Raw genomic sequence first — 15,023 nt, forward strand, 5'->3', positions numbered from 1 at the left:
ATAACCTTTTCAATTCAATTGCTGGACCACATACCTGGAAACTACTGAATTATTTACATTATTAAGCCAAGAGTTTCCCATTTGAGCGCCATCGATGATCCAGGCACAAATTGCACTAGTTTTAAGAAGTGTTTTTTTTGCTAAGGTTTCTGATCAAACTCATTTGCAAATCGCCGAACATTAAATCTTCCATGAACCAGCGCAATCGGGCAGCGTTTTAGAACGTAATTTTTTAAGTTTCTAAAATTAACTATTCAAAATACATCACACACCTTTATAAGTACATCATATTGCATTTTAGATACTTAAACAGTCATCAGTAAAAATAACATAATAGTAACTTACATTGGGTTTATCCTCCAGATGCAAGTTCAATAATCTAAGGTAGCCCACGGGCGCAAACGCATCAGCAGAATGCACAACTACTTCTGAGGAATCACTGTAAAAAATAAAAAATAGTGGGGGCATAATTGCAGATTACACCATTAAAATCACCAGAAAAAAATTATATTGACAACTCAAACTGCACGTAATATTTTCTGGCAAATATTGAACAGCTGTGTTTCCTGTTGAATAAACAGTTGTCCAAATGTTGAGGACATTCTGAATCCGCTGAGCTCTGACTTTGGTTTCAGAAACGACATAAATCCTGCAGTGTTAACATTAAATCCGACATACTGTACAACTGTTCTGAACACATTTACCCTAAAAAGTTATCAGCTGATCATTTTTCTTAAGATTCTCTATCATTTCAAATAAACTTCCTATTTAATGAAAGAAACATTAAAAAAAATTCTGACAGTAATGGAAATAAAGGTACAATTTGTTATCTTTTTTAATGGTTTTAACATTTTATTTACTTTGCTTCTGCTTTCTGTCCCACTCCAGATTCCACATTCTTTGATGACTTAACTTTCATTCTAAACACTAGGAGATGCATCAGAAATCTGCCTCCATTACAAACAGTCAGAAGGCTCTATTTCTATTTGGTTCCTTTTACATTGGCTCTTCCCTCACCCTTCAGTACTTTCTCTCTGTTATAGATATTTATTACTGCTCGTTGGTTTTCCTTTTTTTCCTGTCTTGGATTTGAAAGGCTATGCTTCCTGTTGGAATCTCACCTCCTCCGACTTACAACTTACTGGTTTCTCTTCATCAGTCGTTCTGCCTGCAAGTCTTCCTATGCCGAGATCATGCGAACAAACAGATAAACTGGTAGTTTCCCCAAGAGCCTCAACCACACAGATTTATTTTCACGTACAGTTTCCTGCTTTATCCCATTCTTCTCAACATACAATATCTCAGTTGTATCTGAAACCTCCCATATCTCAGTTGTATCTGAAACCTCCCATAAGTTTGCAGAATCTCTTTTAGCCCGTTTTGAAAAAAGCAAACAAAAACGGCAATGACCAGGTCAGACAAATATTAAACTATGAGTTAGTTTACTCATATGTTCATTTGTATTAAGCCCAGACAGTGTTTTAATTCAAACTCCCACCTCCGTAATAATTATCAATACAGCTGCCCCACAATTCAGTTCCCACATAGTACCGCAGCTTCTTACATCCTCAGGCTTCCACAGCAATTCAATTTCCTCCACCCTCAGGCAAAGGACTAGATTCGCTGCGAGACTTCTGAACTTTTCAAATGCTGTTGTTGCACAAGGATCAGCATCTAGGTCTGAGAATGATATTGGCATCACTCACCATAACTGCAGTCAACCAGGAATGGACTTGCAAAATAAATGATCTGAGTGGGTCGCCACCCGCCCCCAACCAAAAAGACTCACGATAGTAAAGAAAGACTTGCATTTATATAGCGCCTTTCACAACCTCAAGCCATCCCAAAGCACTTTACAGCCAATGAAGTACTTTTGAAGTGTAGTCACTGTTGTATGTAAGAAGCACAGCAATCTCCCACAAACAGCAATGTGATAATGACCAAATAATCTGTTTTAGTGATGTTGATTGAGGGATAAATATTGGCCAGGTCACCGGGTATAACTCTTCAAAATAGTGCCACATCTTTCATGTCCACCTGAGAGGGCAGATGGGACCTCGGTTTTAACATCTCATCCGAAAGACGGCACCTCTGACAGTGTAGCGCTCCCTCAGTGTCAGCCTAGATTTTTGTGCTCAAGTCTCTGGAGTAGGACTTGAACCCACAACCTTCTGACTCAGAGGTGAGAGTGCTACCAACTGAGACATGGCTGACACTTATTTCCAACAAGCTACTTTTTGAATAGGAAAATAGAAATAAATCTCAGGTAGGTGACGCTTCAATTTTTAAAATGAAAACAGTGTTAATTGCTTTCACTTAAACCAGCAAATTAACCTCTTTGTTCCTTAGCATCCTTAGTATGCACGTAGTATAGAACAATTGTATAATTATTATGAGACTAGTAGATCTCCAATGGTGTCGCGCATAGAAGGTCGGGCAATATATTGTTTGATAAGGATAGGATAATATGGTATAATGAGGAATATCTAATTTGAAAGCAAAACATAAATTATAATAAGTAATTGAAAAGTGGGGTAAAATTATTTATAAGGTTCTTATATAATTGCAGAGCTACTTGCATGTTATTTGTGACTTATAAGCAAAGGATGTTGTCCAGGTCTTGATGCCTGTGGGCATGGACTGCTTCATTATCTGAGGAATTTCGAATGGAGCTGAACATTGCAATCAGCAACGAACAGCCTCATTTCTGACCGTATGATGGAGGGAAGGTCATTGATGAGGCATCCCGAAATCCCTTTGCCCCACCGTTTGCAGCTGTGCCTTCAGCTGTCCAGGCCCTAAACTCTTCAATTCCTTTGCTACATTTCTCTGCCTCTCCACATCCCTCTCCTCCTTTAAGGCCCTCCCTAAAACACACCTCTTTGATTAAGTTTTTAGTCATCACTCCACAATCTTCTTCCTTGGCTTGGTGTTGATTTTTGTCTGATGTGAAGTGCCTTGGGATGCTTTTCTATATTAAAGGTGCTACAGAAATGCAAGTTGTTATAGTGCTATAAATAGAACATGGTTCTATAAGTACTTTAAAGAACAAATGCTCGCAAACAGACAAAGAAAGTAAAACAGTGGTGGAGATGGCCCCAAACAGGCCAAAATAATGGGAATGGCCAAGAACTGCAGATACAAATGGGCTACAAAATGGCAAAACAACAGGGGAGGGTGGGCAACTGATCGAGGTTGACAGGAGTCAGCAGCAGCACCTTTAAAGAGAGGAGGGGTGAAGAGGCAGACTGGGGTCACAAACAGAACAGGAGAGCAAGTGTGAAAAGAAATGTGTATGCTACAAATATATAAATTAAAAATATATAAAGATTAACAAAGACAACCATTTTTGGGCCATCGATTGGGCAGGGACAGTGACGAGAGACCACAGAATGAGGCGAAGAACAGGGAAAGGAAAGGACAGCTCCACACCAGGGAACAGGCTATCTTAGATCTTGTTTTGTTTAATGAGACAGGGTTCATTAGTAATCTTACAGTAAAGGATCCTCTACGGAAGAGAGTATGATAGAATTCCACATTGAGTTTGAAAGTGACATTCTTAAATCCGACACTAGAGTCTTAATCTTAAACAAAGCCAATTACATAGGTATGGGGCGAGTTGGCTAAGGTAGATTGGGAAATTAGATTAAAAGGTATTACAGTAGATAAGCTGTGGCAATTATTTAAAGAAATATTCGAAAGTTCTCAATGAATATACATTCCATTGAGAAATAAAACTCCATGGGAAAAGTGATCCATCCGTGGCGAACTAAAGAAGTTAAAGATAGTATTAGATTAAAAGAAGAGGCTTGTAATGTTGCAAAGAATAGTAGTAAGTCCGAGGATTGGGAGAGCTTTAGAAACCAGCAAAGGATGACCAAAAAATTGATAAAAAGAGAGAAAATAGAATGAGAGTAAATCAGCAAGAAATATAAAAACAGATTGTAAGAGCTTCTACAAGTATGTAAAAAGAAAGAGTAGCAAAAGTAAGTAAGCATTGGTCCCTTAAGAGGCTGAGACAGGAAACATTATATTGGGGAACAAGGAAATGGCAGAAACTTTAAACAAATATTTTGTATGTGTCTTCACAGTAGAAGACACAAAAAGTATACCAAAAATAGTAGGGAACCAAGGGGCTAATGAGAGCGAGGAACTTAAAGTAATTAATATCAGTAGAGAAAAAGTACTTGACAAACTAATGGAACTAAAAGCTGACAAATCCCTGGACCTGAGGGCTTACATCCTCGGGTTCTAAAAGAGGTGGCTGCAAAGATAGTGGATGGGTTGGTTGTGATCTTCCAAAATTCCCTAGATTCTAGAACGGTCCCAGTGGATTGGAAGGTAGCAAATGTAACCCTGCAATTCAAGAAAGGCGGGAGAGAGAAAACAGGGAACTACGGGCCAGTTAGCCTGACATCAGTCGGTGGGAAAATGCCGGAATCCATTATTAAGGAAGTGGTAACAGGGTACTTAGAAAATCATAACATGATTAGGCAGAGTCAACATGGTTTTATGAAAGGTAAATCGTGTTTGACAAATTTATTAGATTTTTGAGGATGTAACTAGCAGGGTACATAAAGAGGAACCAGTTGATGTAGTATATTTGGATTTCCAAAAGGCACTCGATAAGGTGCCACATAAAAGGTTGTTAAGCAAGATAAGGGCACATGGGGTTGGGGGTAATGTATTAGCATGGATAAAGGATTGGTTAACAGACAGAAAACAGAGAGTAGGGATAAACGTGTCATTTTCAGATTGGCAGGCTGTAACTAGTGGGGTGCCGCAAGGATCAGTGCTTGGGTCTCAGCTATTTACAATCTATATTAATGACTTAGATGAAGGGACCAAGTGCAATGTATCCAAGTTTGCTGATGATATAAAGCTAGGTGGAAAAGTAAGATGTGAGTAGGACGCAAAGAGCCTGCAAAAGGATATGGACAGGCTAAGTGAGTGGGCAATAAGGTGGCAGTTGGAGTATAATGGGCCAGAAATTCGCGGCCAGAAGCGTGAGTACGGTCGGGGTACTCACGCATCTGGCCGTTGGAAATGCCGGCGTTCAGCAGGAACAGCGCATGCGGGGAACACCGGCATTTCCAGACCCGAGGTCTATTCACAGCGCGTGCGACTGCACAGGCAGCGCTTGCGCAGTGAACTTTGTGGATTTCAATGATGGATTCAGTGAGGGTAAGTCCTTAGAAGTTACACTTGAAAAAAGCAAGTGTAAAGTTGTTCATTGGCTGCGGAGGAAGATATATTTTATCGTGGAGCTTCTGAAATGCAATATTTTTGTTTGGGAAAGGGAGGGAAGTTATTTTAAGAAATTTTAAGTAAGTTTTAAAGTTTAAATTTTTTTTTTTTTAAAGGGTTTTCAGAACGGTAGGTAGAAGGAGCAATTGTGGCTGTGTGAATGGAATGTGAGAATGAGTTATGTATGTATGTCCACATATATTCCTTTACGTATATGTATGTATGTTTTATATTCCTTTACTAATGTGTATGAATGTATGTTTTTAATTATGATTTTCCAATAAGTTACTTTCTCTGAAAGTCATAATTAAATAATACATTCATACACATAAGTAAAGGAATATATACATAACACGCAAAGGAATATATACAGACATACATACTTTCAGAAGCTCCACGATAATAAATATCTTCCTCCGCAGCCTCTGGAGCAACTGTACCCATGCTTTTTTCATGTGTAAGTTGTAATGACTTGACCTCACTGAAAGCATTAATGAAAGCGGCGAATTATACTGCGCACGCGCTGCCTGTGCAGTCGCACGCGTTCTGCCTCTGAACCCCTTCGTTCAGAGGACAGGAAATGCCGGTTTTCCCCACATGCACTGTGCATGCTGAAAACCGGCATTTCATCCGGCCAGATGCGTAAGTACCCCGACCGTACTCGCGCATTTGGAAGGGAATTACTGGGCCAACATTTTACATGTCAATAAAATGAAAAATTTAACAATTGCACGACTTGTCCCCTCGCATCTGCGACTGAGGGTCCAAGGAGGTGCATTGCCTAAGAGGTCATCATCGTACGTATCCTCACACTGTTCCCTTTGGGGAACTGTATGAAGTGGTGGAAGGATTTATGGCCGTGATTAACGCTCATTCCGTGACCGTAACCATCTTTGAACCAGCCATTAGGGTGGTTAGTCCTATGGCGGGAGGGTTTTACGGGATCCCACAACCCATCTGAGGGGGGGGGGGGCCACCAACACCCACGGACGCAAGTATCCCGCTGGATGTCCACCCAGAATTTAAAGTTGAAGCTCCGACTCCACTTGCCGGGACTGTCTGGAGTGGGGTTCAAAACCCTACTCCTTCTGGCCCAGCGGCGGGGATGCTTACTGCTACGCAAAAGGCCCACTCCGCACAAAAGGTGACACCCATACGTTTCCTGCGCCTTTTCCCTCCCCGTGACTGGAGCCCTATGCTGCCATTTCACGTTGCTAATCGGATTGGGCCTTTGTCATAGCGGTAGGATCCCCGCCGCTGGGCCAGATCAGGGTAGGGTTTCGAACCCCGCTCCAGACAGTCCCGGCAAGTGGAGTCGGAGCTCCGGCTCTAAATTCTGGGTTGACATCCAGTGGGATATTTGCGTCCGTGGGTGTGGGTGGCCCCCCCTCCTTGTATAGCTTGTGGGAGCCCGTAAAACACTCCCGCCATAGGACTAACCGCCCTAATGGCTGGTTCAAAGATGGTTACGGTCATGGAATGAGCGTTAATCATGGCCATAAATCCTTCCACCACTTCATACAGTTCCCCAAAGGGAACAGTGTGAAGACACGTATGACGACGACATTGCTAAATAAATAAATGGAATTTAAAAAATTCTTTTAGGGCTTTTAAAAGTCTTTAAATTGCTTTAATTCTCTTTAAAACTACTTCAGATTACTCAAAATAATGTAAACATTTTAAAAAGTTTATAAAAGTTACCAAAATCTTCAAAAAACTTCCAAAAACCTATTTAAACTGCTGCTTTGCATGTAAAAATGCTTAGCAGCTTGACAGAAACATTGGGGGCGTGTCCAGTGAAACTGAGACCTCAAGGGGCGTGTCTCACTTACACTGCATGCTCCTGGCTTCGCGCTGGCTGCACTCCTGGGCGGCGTGACGTCATACGCTGCCCGGGATTCTTCTTTTTCAAACACCAGGTCCAGGCGTCCCTGGAGCTGATCGGCAGTAGCGCGGGGTAAGTGCATATACGGGGCTTGCACGCGCGGCAAGCCCCGTTCACCAATTTCTGGCCCATTATGGGGAAATGTGAGGTTGTTCACTTTGGTAGGAAGAATAGAAAAACAGAATATTTTTTAAATGGTGAGAAAGTATTAAATGTTGGTATTCAGAGAGATTTAGGTGTCCAGTACAAGAAAGAGAGAGAGTTAGCAAGCAATAAGGAAGGCAAATGGCATGTTGGCCTTTATTGCTAGAGGGTTGGAGTACAAGAGTAAGGAAGTCTTGCTACAATTGTACAGGGCTCTGGTGAGATCACACCTGGAGTACTGTGCACAGTTTTGGTCACCTTATTTAAGGATATACTTGCCTTAAAGGCGGTGCAATGAAGTTTCAGTAGATTGATTCCTGGGATGAGAGGGCTGTCCTATGAGGAGAGATCGAGTAGATTGGGCCTATACTCTCCGGAGTTTAGACGAATGAGAGGTGATCTCATTGAAACATACAAGATTCTGAGGGGGATTGACAGGATAAATGCTGAGAGATTGTTTCCCCTGGCTGGAGAGTCTAGAACTAGGGGGCATAGTCTCAGGATAAGGGGCCAGCCTTTGAAGACTAAGATGAGGAGGAAATTCTTCACTAAGACAGTTGTGAATCTTTGGAATTCTCTGCCCCAAAGTGCTGTGGATGCTCAGTCACTGAATATATTCAAGGCTGAGAGGGATAGATTTTTGCACTCCAGAGGAATCAAGGGATATGGGGATAGGACAGGAAAGTGGAGTTGAGGTCGAAGATCAGCCATGATCTTATTGAATACGGAGCAGGCTCGAGGGGCCGTATAGCCTGCTCCTGCTCCTAATTCTTATGTTCTTATCATTCAGTCCATAGGGTCTGTGGAGCTCTTTGCTAGAAAAATCCAAAACTAACCCACTCTCTTGCAATAGTCTTTTTTCTTTCTCTCCTTCAAATATTTATCCAATTTTCCCTTAAAGAAGGCAACGATATCTGCCTTGACCACTCCCTGTGGTTAAGCATTCCATGCTTCAACAATCCTCAGTGGAAAGAAATGTTAACGTTTTAAGTTAATGATCTCTCGTCACTGACCTTTTGTAGACAATGTGCTGGCAGATGCAAGGTTCTTAGTTAGATATAGATATGCAAGTGTTAAACAACAGGTTAGTAGTTAAAGGTTGAAAAGTATTAATGCACTTGACTTTGAACAAAAAACAATCAGCAAGACTTTCACTTGTAAAAGAGAATGTACTGACGAACATGCATTTTGTATATTCAACCAATACTAGCTCAGTTTTAAAGTTTCCATTAAGAAGATATTCTTGGATGTGCTTTTGCATTCAAAATTGTTTCCTTAGTCTCAAAATCATTTTCTATGAAACCATATAGTGTGCACTGACTGAGCAGGGACAGTGACTCGAGACTATAGGAGGAGGCGAAGAGCAGGGAAAGGAAAGGACAGCTCCACAGCAGCAGGTGGGAATCCGATTTATTTTAACATTTTACAGGAGGTTAAAATGCATCATAAAAGAAAAGGCATTTCTCATCTACATGCTGCCCTTCGGCGACATCATCCGAAAACAATTTCCACATGTACGCTGACGACACAAAGGACAACCTCCCAACACCTCTCTCGACCCCGCCACTGTCTCTAAATTGTCAGACTGCTTGTCCGACATCCAGTACTGCATCAGCAGAAATTTCCTCCAACTAAATATTGGCAAGACCGTCCCGCCACAAACTCCGTTCCCTAGCCACCGACTCCATCCCTCTCTCTAGCATCTGTTTGAGGCTTAACTAGATTGTTTGCAACCTTGGTTTCATATCTGACCCAGAGATGAGCTTCAAATCACATATCCACGTCATCACTAAGACTGCCATTTCCACCTCAGTAACATCGTCCAACTCCACCCCTACCGCAGCTCCACTATTGCCAAAACCCTCATCCATGCCTTTGTTACCTCTAGCCTTGACTATTCCAATGCACTCCTGGCTGGCCTCTCACGTTCTACCCGCCGTAAACTTGAGGTCATCCAAAACACTGCCTGCTCATGTCCTAACTCGCACCAAGTCCCGTTCACCCATCACTCCTACGCTCACTGCCCTACATTGGCTCCTGGTTAAACAACGCCTCGATTTTAAAATTCTCATCCTTGTTTTCAAATCCCTCCTTGGCCTTGCCTCTCCCTATCTCTGTAATCTCCTCCAGCCCTACAGCCCTCCATGATATCTGCGCTCCTCCAATTCTGGGTTCTTGCGCATCCTCGATTTTAATCGCTCCACCATGCCTTCAGTTGCGAAGGCCCTACGCTCTGGAATTCCCTCCCTAAACCTCTCCGCCTTTTTACCTCTCTTTCCTCCTTTAAGACGCTCCTTAAAACCTACTTCTTTGATCTACCCTAATATCTCATGTGGCCCGGTGTCAAATTTTGTTTGATAATGCTCCTATGAAGCGCATTGGGATATTTTACTATGTTGTTGTTGTAGCAATTGTCAAAACGGGCCTAATCTGTGCCTCTGCAGTTACTAGCAACCAACCCAATCAAAATGCTTTTTGCTTTCAGTAATTTTATACGTTGTGACAGCAAAATAATTTTCTGCCAGAAATAAGTGAATATTTCAATATAGAACAAATGTTTGCATTCTAAAATTTTGTAGTTTACAACAAGGAATTTATCAAAAGTACATTGTGACAAAATAATAAAAGCAGAAACCTAATGTCATTTTGACACTGCAAGAAAATACAAGATTTGAATGTCAAGGCACAGCATATCTATGAAGACTAATTGTCCAATTTTAAGCATACTTGCAAACTTGGCAACAACAAAAATAAACGTTCACATTAGTATCATTGCAACTGCTTTCCATTAAAATAAAGTATTATTTCCTGAAAAAAACAGCAATGTTGTGTAAAAAACAGAAACAAACTTACTAAACAAGAAATCAGCCAAGCAGTATTGTTGTTCCCAATATCAATTTGCCTTTATGTAAAAGTGCACTAATGTACTAGGATAGACTATTAAACTGAGGAAGCAACACTCACACAACTATTCGTTTCCTAAATAAAGGGCAATCCAGTGTAAAGGTTTCATACTCTCCACCTTCTCCACACACATGCACTCCATACTTCTGAGAAATCTGCAATAACACAGATACATTTATTTGTGAATAAAAATTTCTCATAACAGAAACACAGTGCTGTGATATTACTAGTACAATGCTGTGTCATGATGAAACAGTTTTGTTTCTGTTGCCCTTACTGATGCATGTTCAAAAGTGGAACAACCTTAATTTTGATGATCAGCATGGTTTTTCTTTATTTTTTTTATATACAGCCCAGAGATTTTTTTTTAAATACAAGAAGCACTACACATCAATGGCATCACAGCATAGTAATACATTTTTCACCACATGCAGCATTCAAAAACACGACTAATTGTGAATATTTTAAAGAATAAGACTTCAACATTAAACATTTCTTTGTTATCAAAATTCTCTATCATCTGGTCTAATCTTCCAGACTTCTCTCATAAAGTATGACAGCATGGAATGTACAGCCACTGGGTTATCTTGAACATAAGTGTGAGAAGATGAGATGGCTACGGCATGTACTCCAACTGAGCTGGGTTTCAACCCAAAATCAATCAGACTACTGAAGTAGTCAAGAATCACAGGAAAACCACAAACAGCAGGGGGTTGTTCTGATGCTCTTGGCATCAAAGGGCAAATATTTTCCATTTACTGTTATAAACAGGCCATATGGAAGGTGTCTTTGAAGACACTTCTTCCAGCAAATCCCAAGCTTTCTGGTTCAACAGCAGGCTATCAACTTTAAGTAGAAAGGTTTGGTTGCTAGCTTCCTTTTTCCATTTTGGAAAGATAACCCTCCCTCTTTTGGAAGGAAATTGAGGTTAGCCAAGAAGGGGAGCAGTTAGGTGAAGGTATAGTTCTAAAGAAGCTGCCTCTTCAGTTTTGGTCGCATAAGTTTATTAAACTGAGACGGTATTTGGCTTACATGTCATATAAGATGACAGACAATAAAGCCCAACATGTCTTCACGTGCTTATATCAATGCACACATGTTTATGTATCACATACTTTCTTGACTCTTTGACATCATCAACCAGCCTGTCAAAGTATACTTTAGGAAGAGACCAAACAATATGGAAAACTTCATGTATTCCCTAAATATGCTTTTATAATGTTTTAGTGTGGTGTTAGAGCCACTTATTAACACCATAAAAGCAAATATGATGTTCTGATAATTGACAAAACAAGCCTGCTCATTAGCTCTCCTAAACCAGCACAGGCTACCTGGTTGGACTAATGGGATACTGAATCAAATTTCTTGCACTCCTTGTCGGGTTGTATCATTTTAATGGTCAGAGTACACACAATGGCCTAGAAATTCGGTGGGCTGCGCCACCAGTTAGCGCCCAAAGAGGGCACTCAGTGGCTTTAGCGCCACTGGCCACGCCTCCCGCGATATTTAGCTGGGGCGCTAATGGCGGCATTAGCCTGTTGCGCTGCGACCGATGACGTCATCGGTGTGCGCAGCGCCCCGATCTCGATATTCGGTAGCGCCCGCCTCTGTAGCGCCGTTCGCAAATCGCGCCCAGTTCACGGGGCCTACCTTTGGCGGCAGTGGCGCAAATTAAGGTGGCGGGGCGGGGCGGCCGCCTGCCAGCACCTCCATCCCCGGCCTCCTGATCGCCCCCTGCGGCAGTGCCAGCTGTTTTCCGAGAGCCCAGCACTTCGCCTCGGTGCCGGGCTCTTTTGCCGGCACTCGCGATCTCCGATCGCACTGGTGCAGGCCCCTCCCCCTTAAGAATAGGAGGAAGGCCTGCAGTACCGCAGCGCGCCGATCCGCAGCGTGTGGCGCTGCGGCACGTTGCGCTGCAATATTCAGTTTCAGCGCCCTAAGAGGGACGCGGAGCGCCTCGAGCCTCGCCCCGTGTCCCTCTTGGGGCGTTCAAGCTGAATTTCCGGCGGTCGCAACTGCTCCGATCACTGCGCTAATTCCGGCGCCCAGGCGAGCTTGGCGCCCCGTTTGCGGCTCCACCGAATTTCTCCCCCAATGGCTTTTAAGTGCCTAAACCATTATGGCTAGGTTACAGTCTGCCTCCAACAAACAAGGCACTGACTCATCCTGAAAGCTTTTGTAAAACTTGTCTGCTCAATGTGCAGGATTTCCAAGCAAGTCTGCACCAACCCTTTTTGATTGTGTTCCCTAGGATCTAGTGCTCAGGAAAAAAAATCATGTCTCGTAATTTCCTTGGAAAAGTCATTATGATCTGAACAGATGTAAGCAAGTATCCCCTGATTAAGCAAATTAACAAACTATGCAAAAATGGTTAAGATTGCTGATTCTTTTTCTCTGTAGATCTCACCTTCTTCCTTGTGTGTGATCATTCTCTGGAAGCTCCATTATGAGCTGCAAGACTTATAGCTCCCAGTTTGTCTGTACAAGATAGAAGCCTGGGTCAATGCTAAAAACGCATCTGCAACACTGAGAGCTCAGTTTGCAATGCAAAACTGCAGTCATTTGGGGGAGAAATTCGGTATCGCCCCGTTTGGGGCGCAATTATCGGCCGGGTGCAAAGTTTAGCGCCTGGTGCTAATTATCGCCAACTGCAAACTTGGCTTCTATTGCCCCGGAGGTGATTGGAGCGCTAAATCAGGTGCTACACACCTCTCTTAAGGCACTAACGCCGAGGAGCGAGACGCTACCTCAGAGCGCTGGCGAAGCTCATGTGATGTCAGTCAGCAATGGAACACAGACACACCGGTGCCAGCCAGTTCTTAAAGGGGAGGGTTGATCTTGCTCTCCATCCACACCCTGCTCATTGCAGCCTTGAATCTCAGCCTGGAGAGACCTGTACATTAAATCTGCTGGAAAGAACAATGGAGAGGCCCAGGGAAAGAGCTCAGAGTGCAGCCCCCATAGCCTCTTCTAAATCGATGCAAGGAAGATCAAATCAAAATGAACCTGCAAAGTGCTGCTCAGTACCCAGAACTCCTCAACACAGCGTTGAATATCTCCAGAAGTCTCTCTCTCTCACTCAGAAAGCGTGGTGCAAAAATGTCACAGACATAAAAAGGCAGGAAGCGATCGCCTTTAAATTGCGCTCTCCCAGTCCCTTCCCGACTGCAAAACGTTTCACTCAACCTGTCATTGCTAGCGGCAGGCAGTAAGGTAGGGGACGCCACTCAATATCCGGTCCGGGGCGCAGCACGCTCGACTGACGTCATGATCTGCGGGCGCAGGAGATTGCGGAGGTAGTGTTTAGCGCCGCCGCAAACTGTCTGGTCAATTTCGCGAGCGGCGCAAACATCGCCGCGCCCGGGCGCTATTTGCTTTGCGCCCCATTAGCGCCCTCTTAAGGCACTAACGGGAGGCGCAAACTAACCGAATTTTCCCCCCATTTGTCTTTAATGCTTGACATTAAAAAGTAGGTCAAATGTTAGAACCTGGAATATAACATGGTTGTACCTTTACTGCTTCGCTTATCAGCTGCCTTCTTTAGGGCATCATTATCACAACACATTGTCCCATGTCTTTTGCACTAATCAATACCAAAAATATCAACAACTTACATCATTTAGGTTCTTCAATGGAACAAAATATCCCAAAGTGCTTCACAGTTGAGAGTCAGACTCAAGCAGGAGTTGGAAGGATTAGGGAAAGCAGTTGAAGAGGAAGGTTTTAAGGAAGTGGAGACAGATGTAGCAATGTGGAACGGTTTAAGGAGAAATTTCCAGAGTACAGAGCCAAGATGGTTGGAAGCTCTTTCAATGATGGTAGGGTAGAGAGAGAGCAGGGAACACACAATAGACCAGAGTTGGAAGAGCAGAGGGTACAGGAAAGGGACAGATGACTAGAGGAGATTGCAGAGCAAAGGAAGAGAGGGGCCAGGAAGAATTTATAAATAAGGATGAGGATTTTGAAGCTGCTATGCTAAAGGATGGGATGCCAATGAAGATTAGCAAGAGAAATAGATGAATGGAACTTTGCGTAGCATAGGATACAAGCAGCAGAGTTATTGATAAGGCAGTTTTTTTAGGGTGGAACTCAGAAGGAGCTCTGGCAAGGAGGTCATTGGAAAAAGAGGGCCTGGAGGTGACAAGGGTATAAATAAGTGGCAATGAAGGAGATAAAGATAGGCAATGTTATGGAGGTGAAGGTAGAAAAGCTTGGTAGTGGGCTCATGTGGGGTTTGAACTATCTTAGAATCAAGCAGGACATTGAGATTGCACGCTGTTGCAATAAATTTGAGCGGGCATCCAGGAACAGGGTATAAGCAGAGCTAAAGTACAGCGTCTCTGGCAGGGACCAGGCTTTGGTCTTGCCAATGCTTAGCTGTAGAAAGTTCTGGCTCATTCATGATGATGATGATGGACAGGCAATCATAGATCGTAGCAATAGTCTTGGAATCAAGAATAGTGATAGAGAGGCAAAACTGAGTATTGATAGCATACATACGAATGGTGACCCCCATGCTTAAGGATAATAGCACCAAGAGGCAGCATATAGATGAAAACTAGGAGGTCCAAGAATGGAACCTTGGAGCACATTTTGAAATGACTGTTGAATCAGCTTAGTATTGCTCTTACTTTTTATAGGTTTTGAAATGCAGTGTGACACAGGCTATTCGTAGCAATATCCACTCTTCCTATTAAAACACAGGGGCATCGCAAAACCTTGGAATGATCCAAGGGAATAGTCATCCAAGTTCATTTTTCAACAGGGAATATGGTAGCTCCAAGTCATCCAGCAAACTGGTAATCTTTGTAGCTATGGTCATCTTCCTGAAATGCTGTTTTTT

General features: G+C 42.8%; 1 protein-coding gene across 4 annotated transcripts in view; it reads right to left on the bottom strand.

The window, feature by feature from the left end:
• Positions 1 to 15,023, bottom strand: part of dph6 (diphthamine biosynthesis 6) — a 307,645-nt gene that overhangs the window by 183,275 nt on the left and 109,347 nt on the right. For all 4 annotated transcript variants that reach the window (XR_015080288.1, XM_086003446.1, XM_086003444.1 and 1 more), the window contains exons 7-8: positions 10,241 to 10,335; positions 346 to 439 (exon numbers count right to left, since the gene is read on the bottom strand). Coding sequence is in view for 3 of the 4 variants with exons in the window: in XM_086003446.1 (XP_085859572.1) it covers positions 346 to 439; positions 10,241 to 10,335 (189 nt within the window). In the remaining variant the exon portion in view is untranslated. The remainder of the gene's footprint in view (positions 1 to 345; positions 440 to 10,240; positions 10,336 to 15,023) is intronic.

The sequence above is a fragment of the Somniosus microcephalus genome, chromosome 12 (assembly GCF_052327205.1).
Source record: "Somniosus microcephalus isolate GS21.2 chromosome 12, FLI_Smic_1.0, whole genome shotgun sequence".
NCBI lineage: Eukaryota > Metazoa > Chordata > Chondrichthyes > Squaliformes > Somniosidae > Somniosus > Somniosus microcephalus.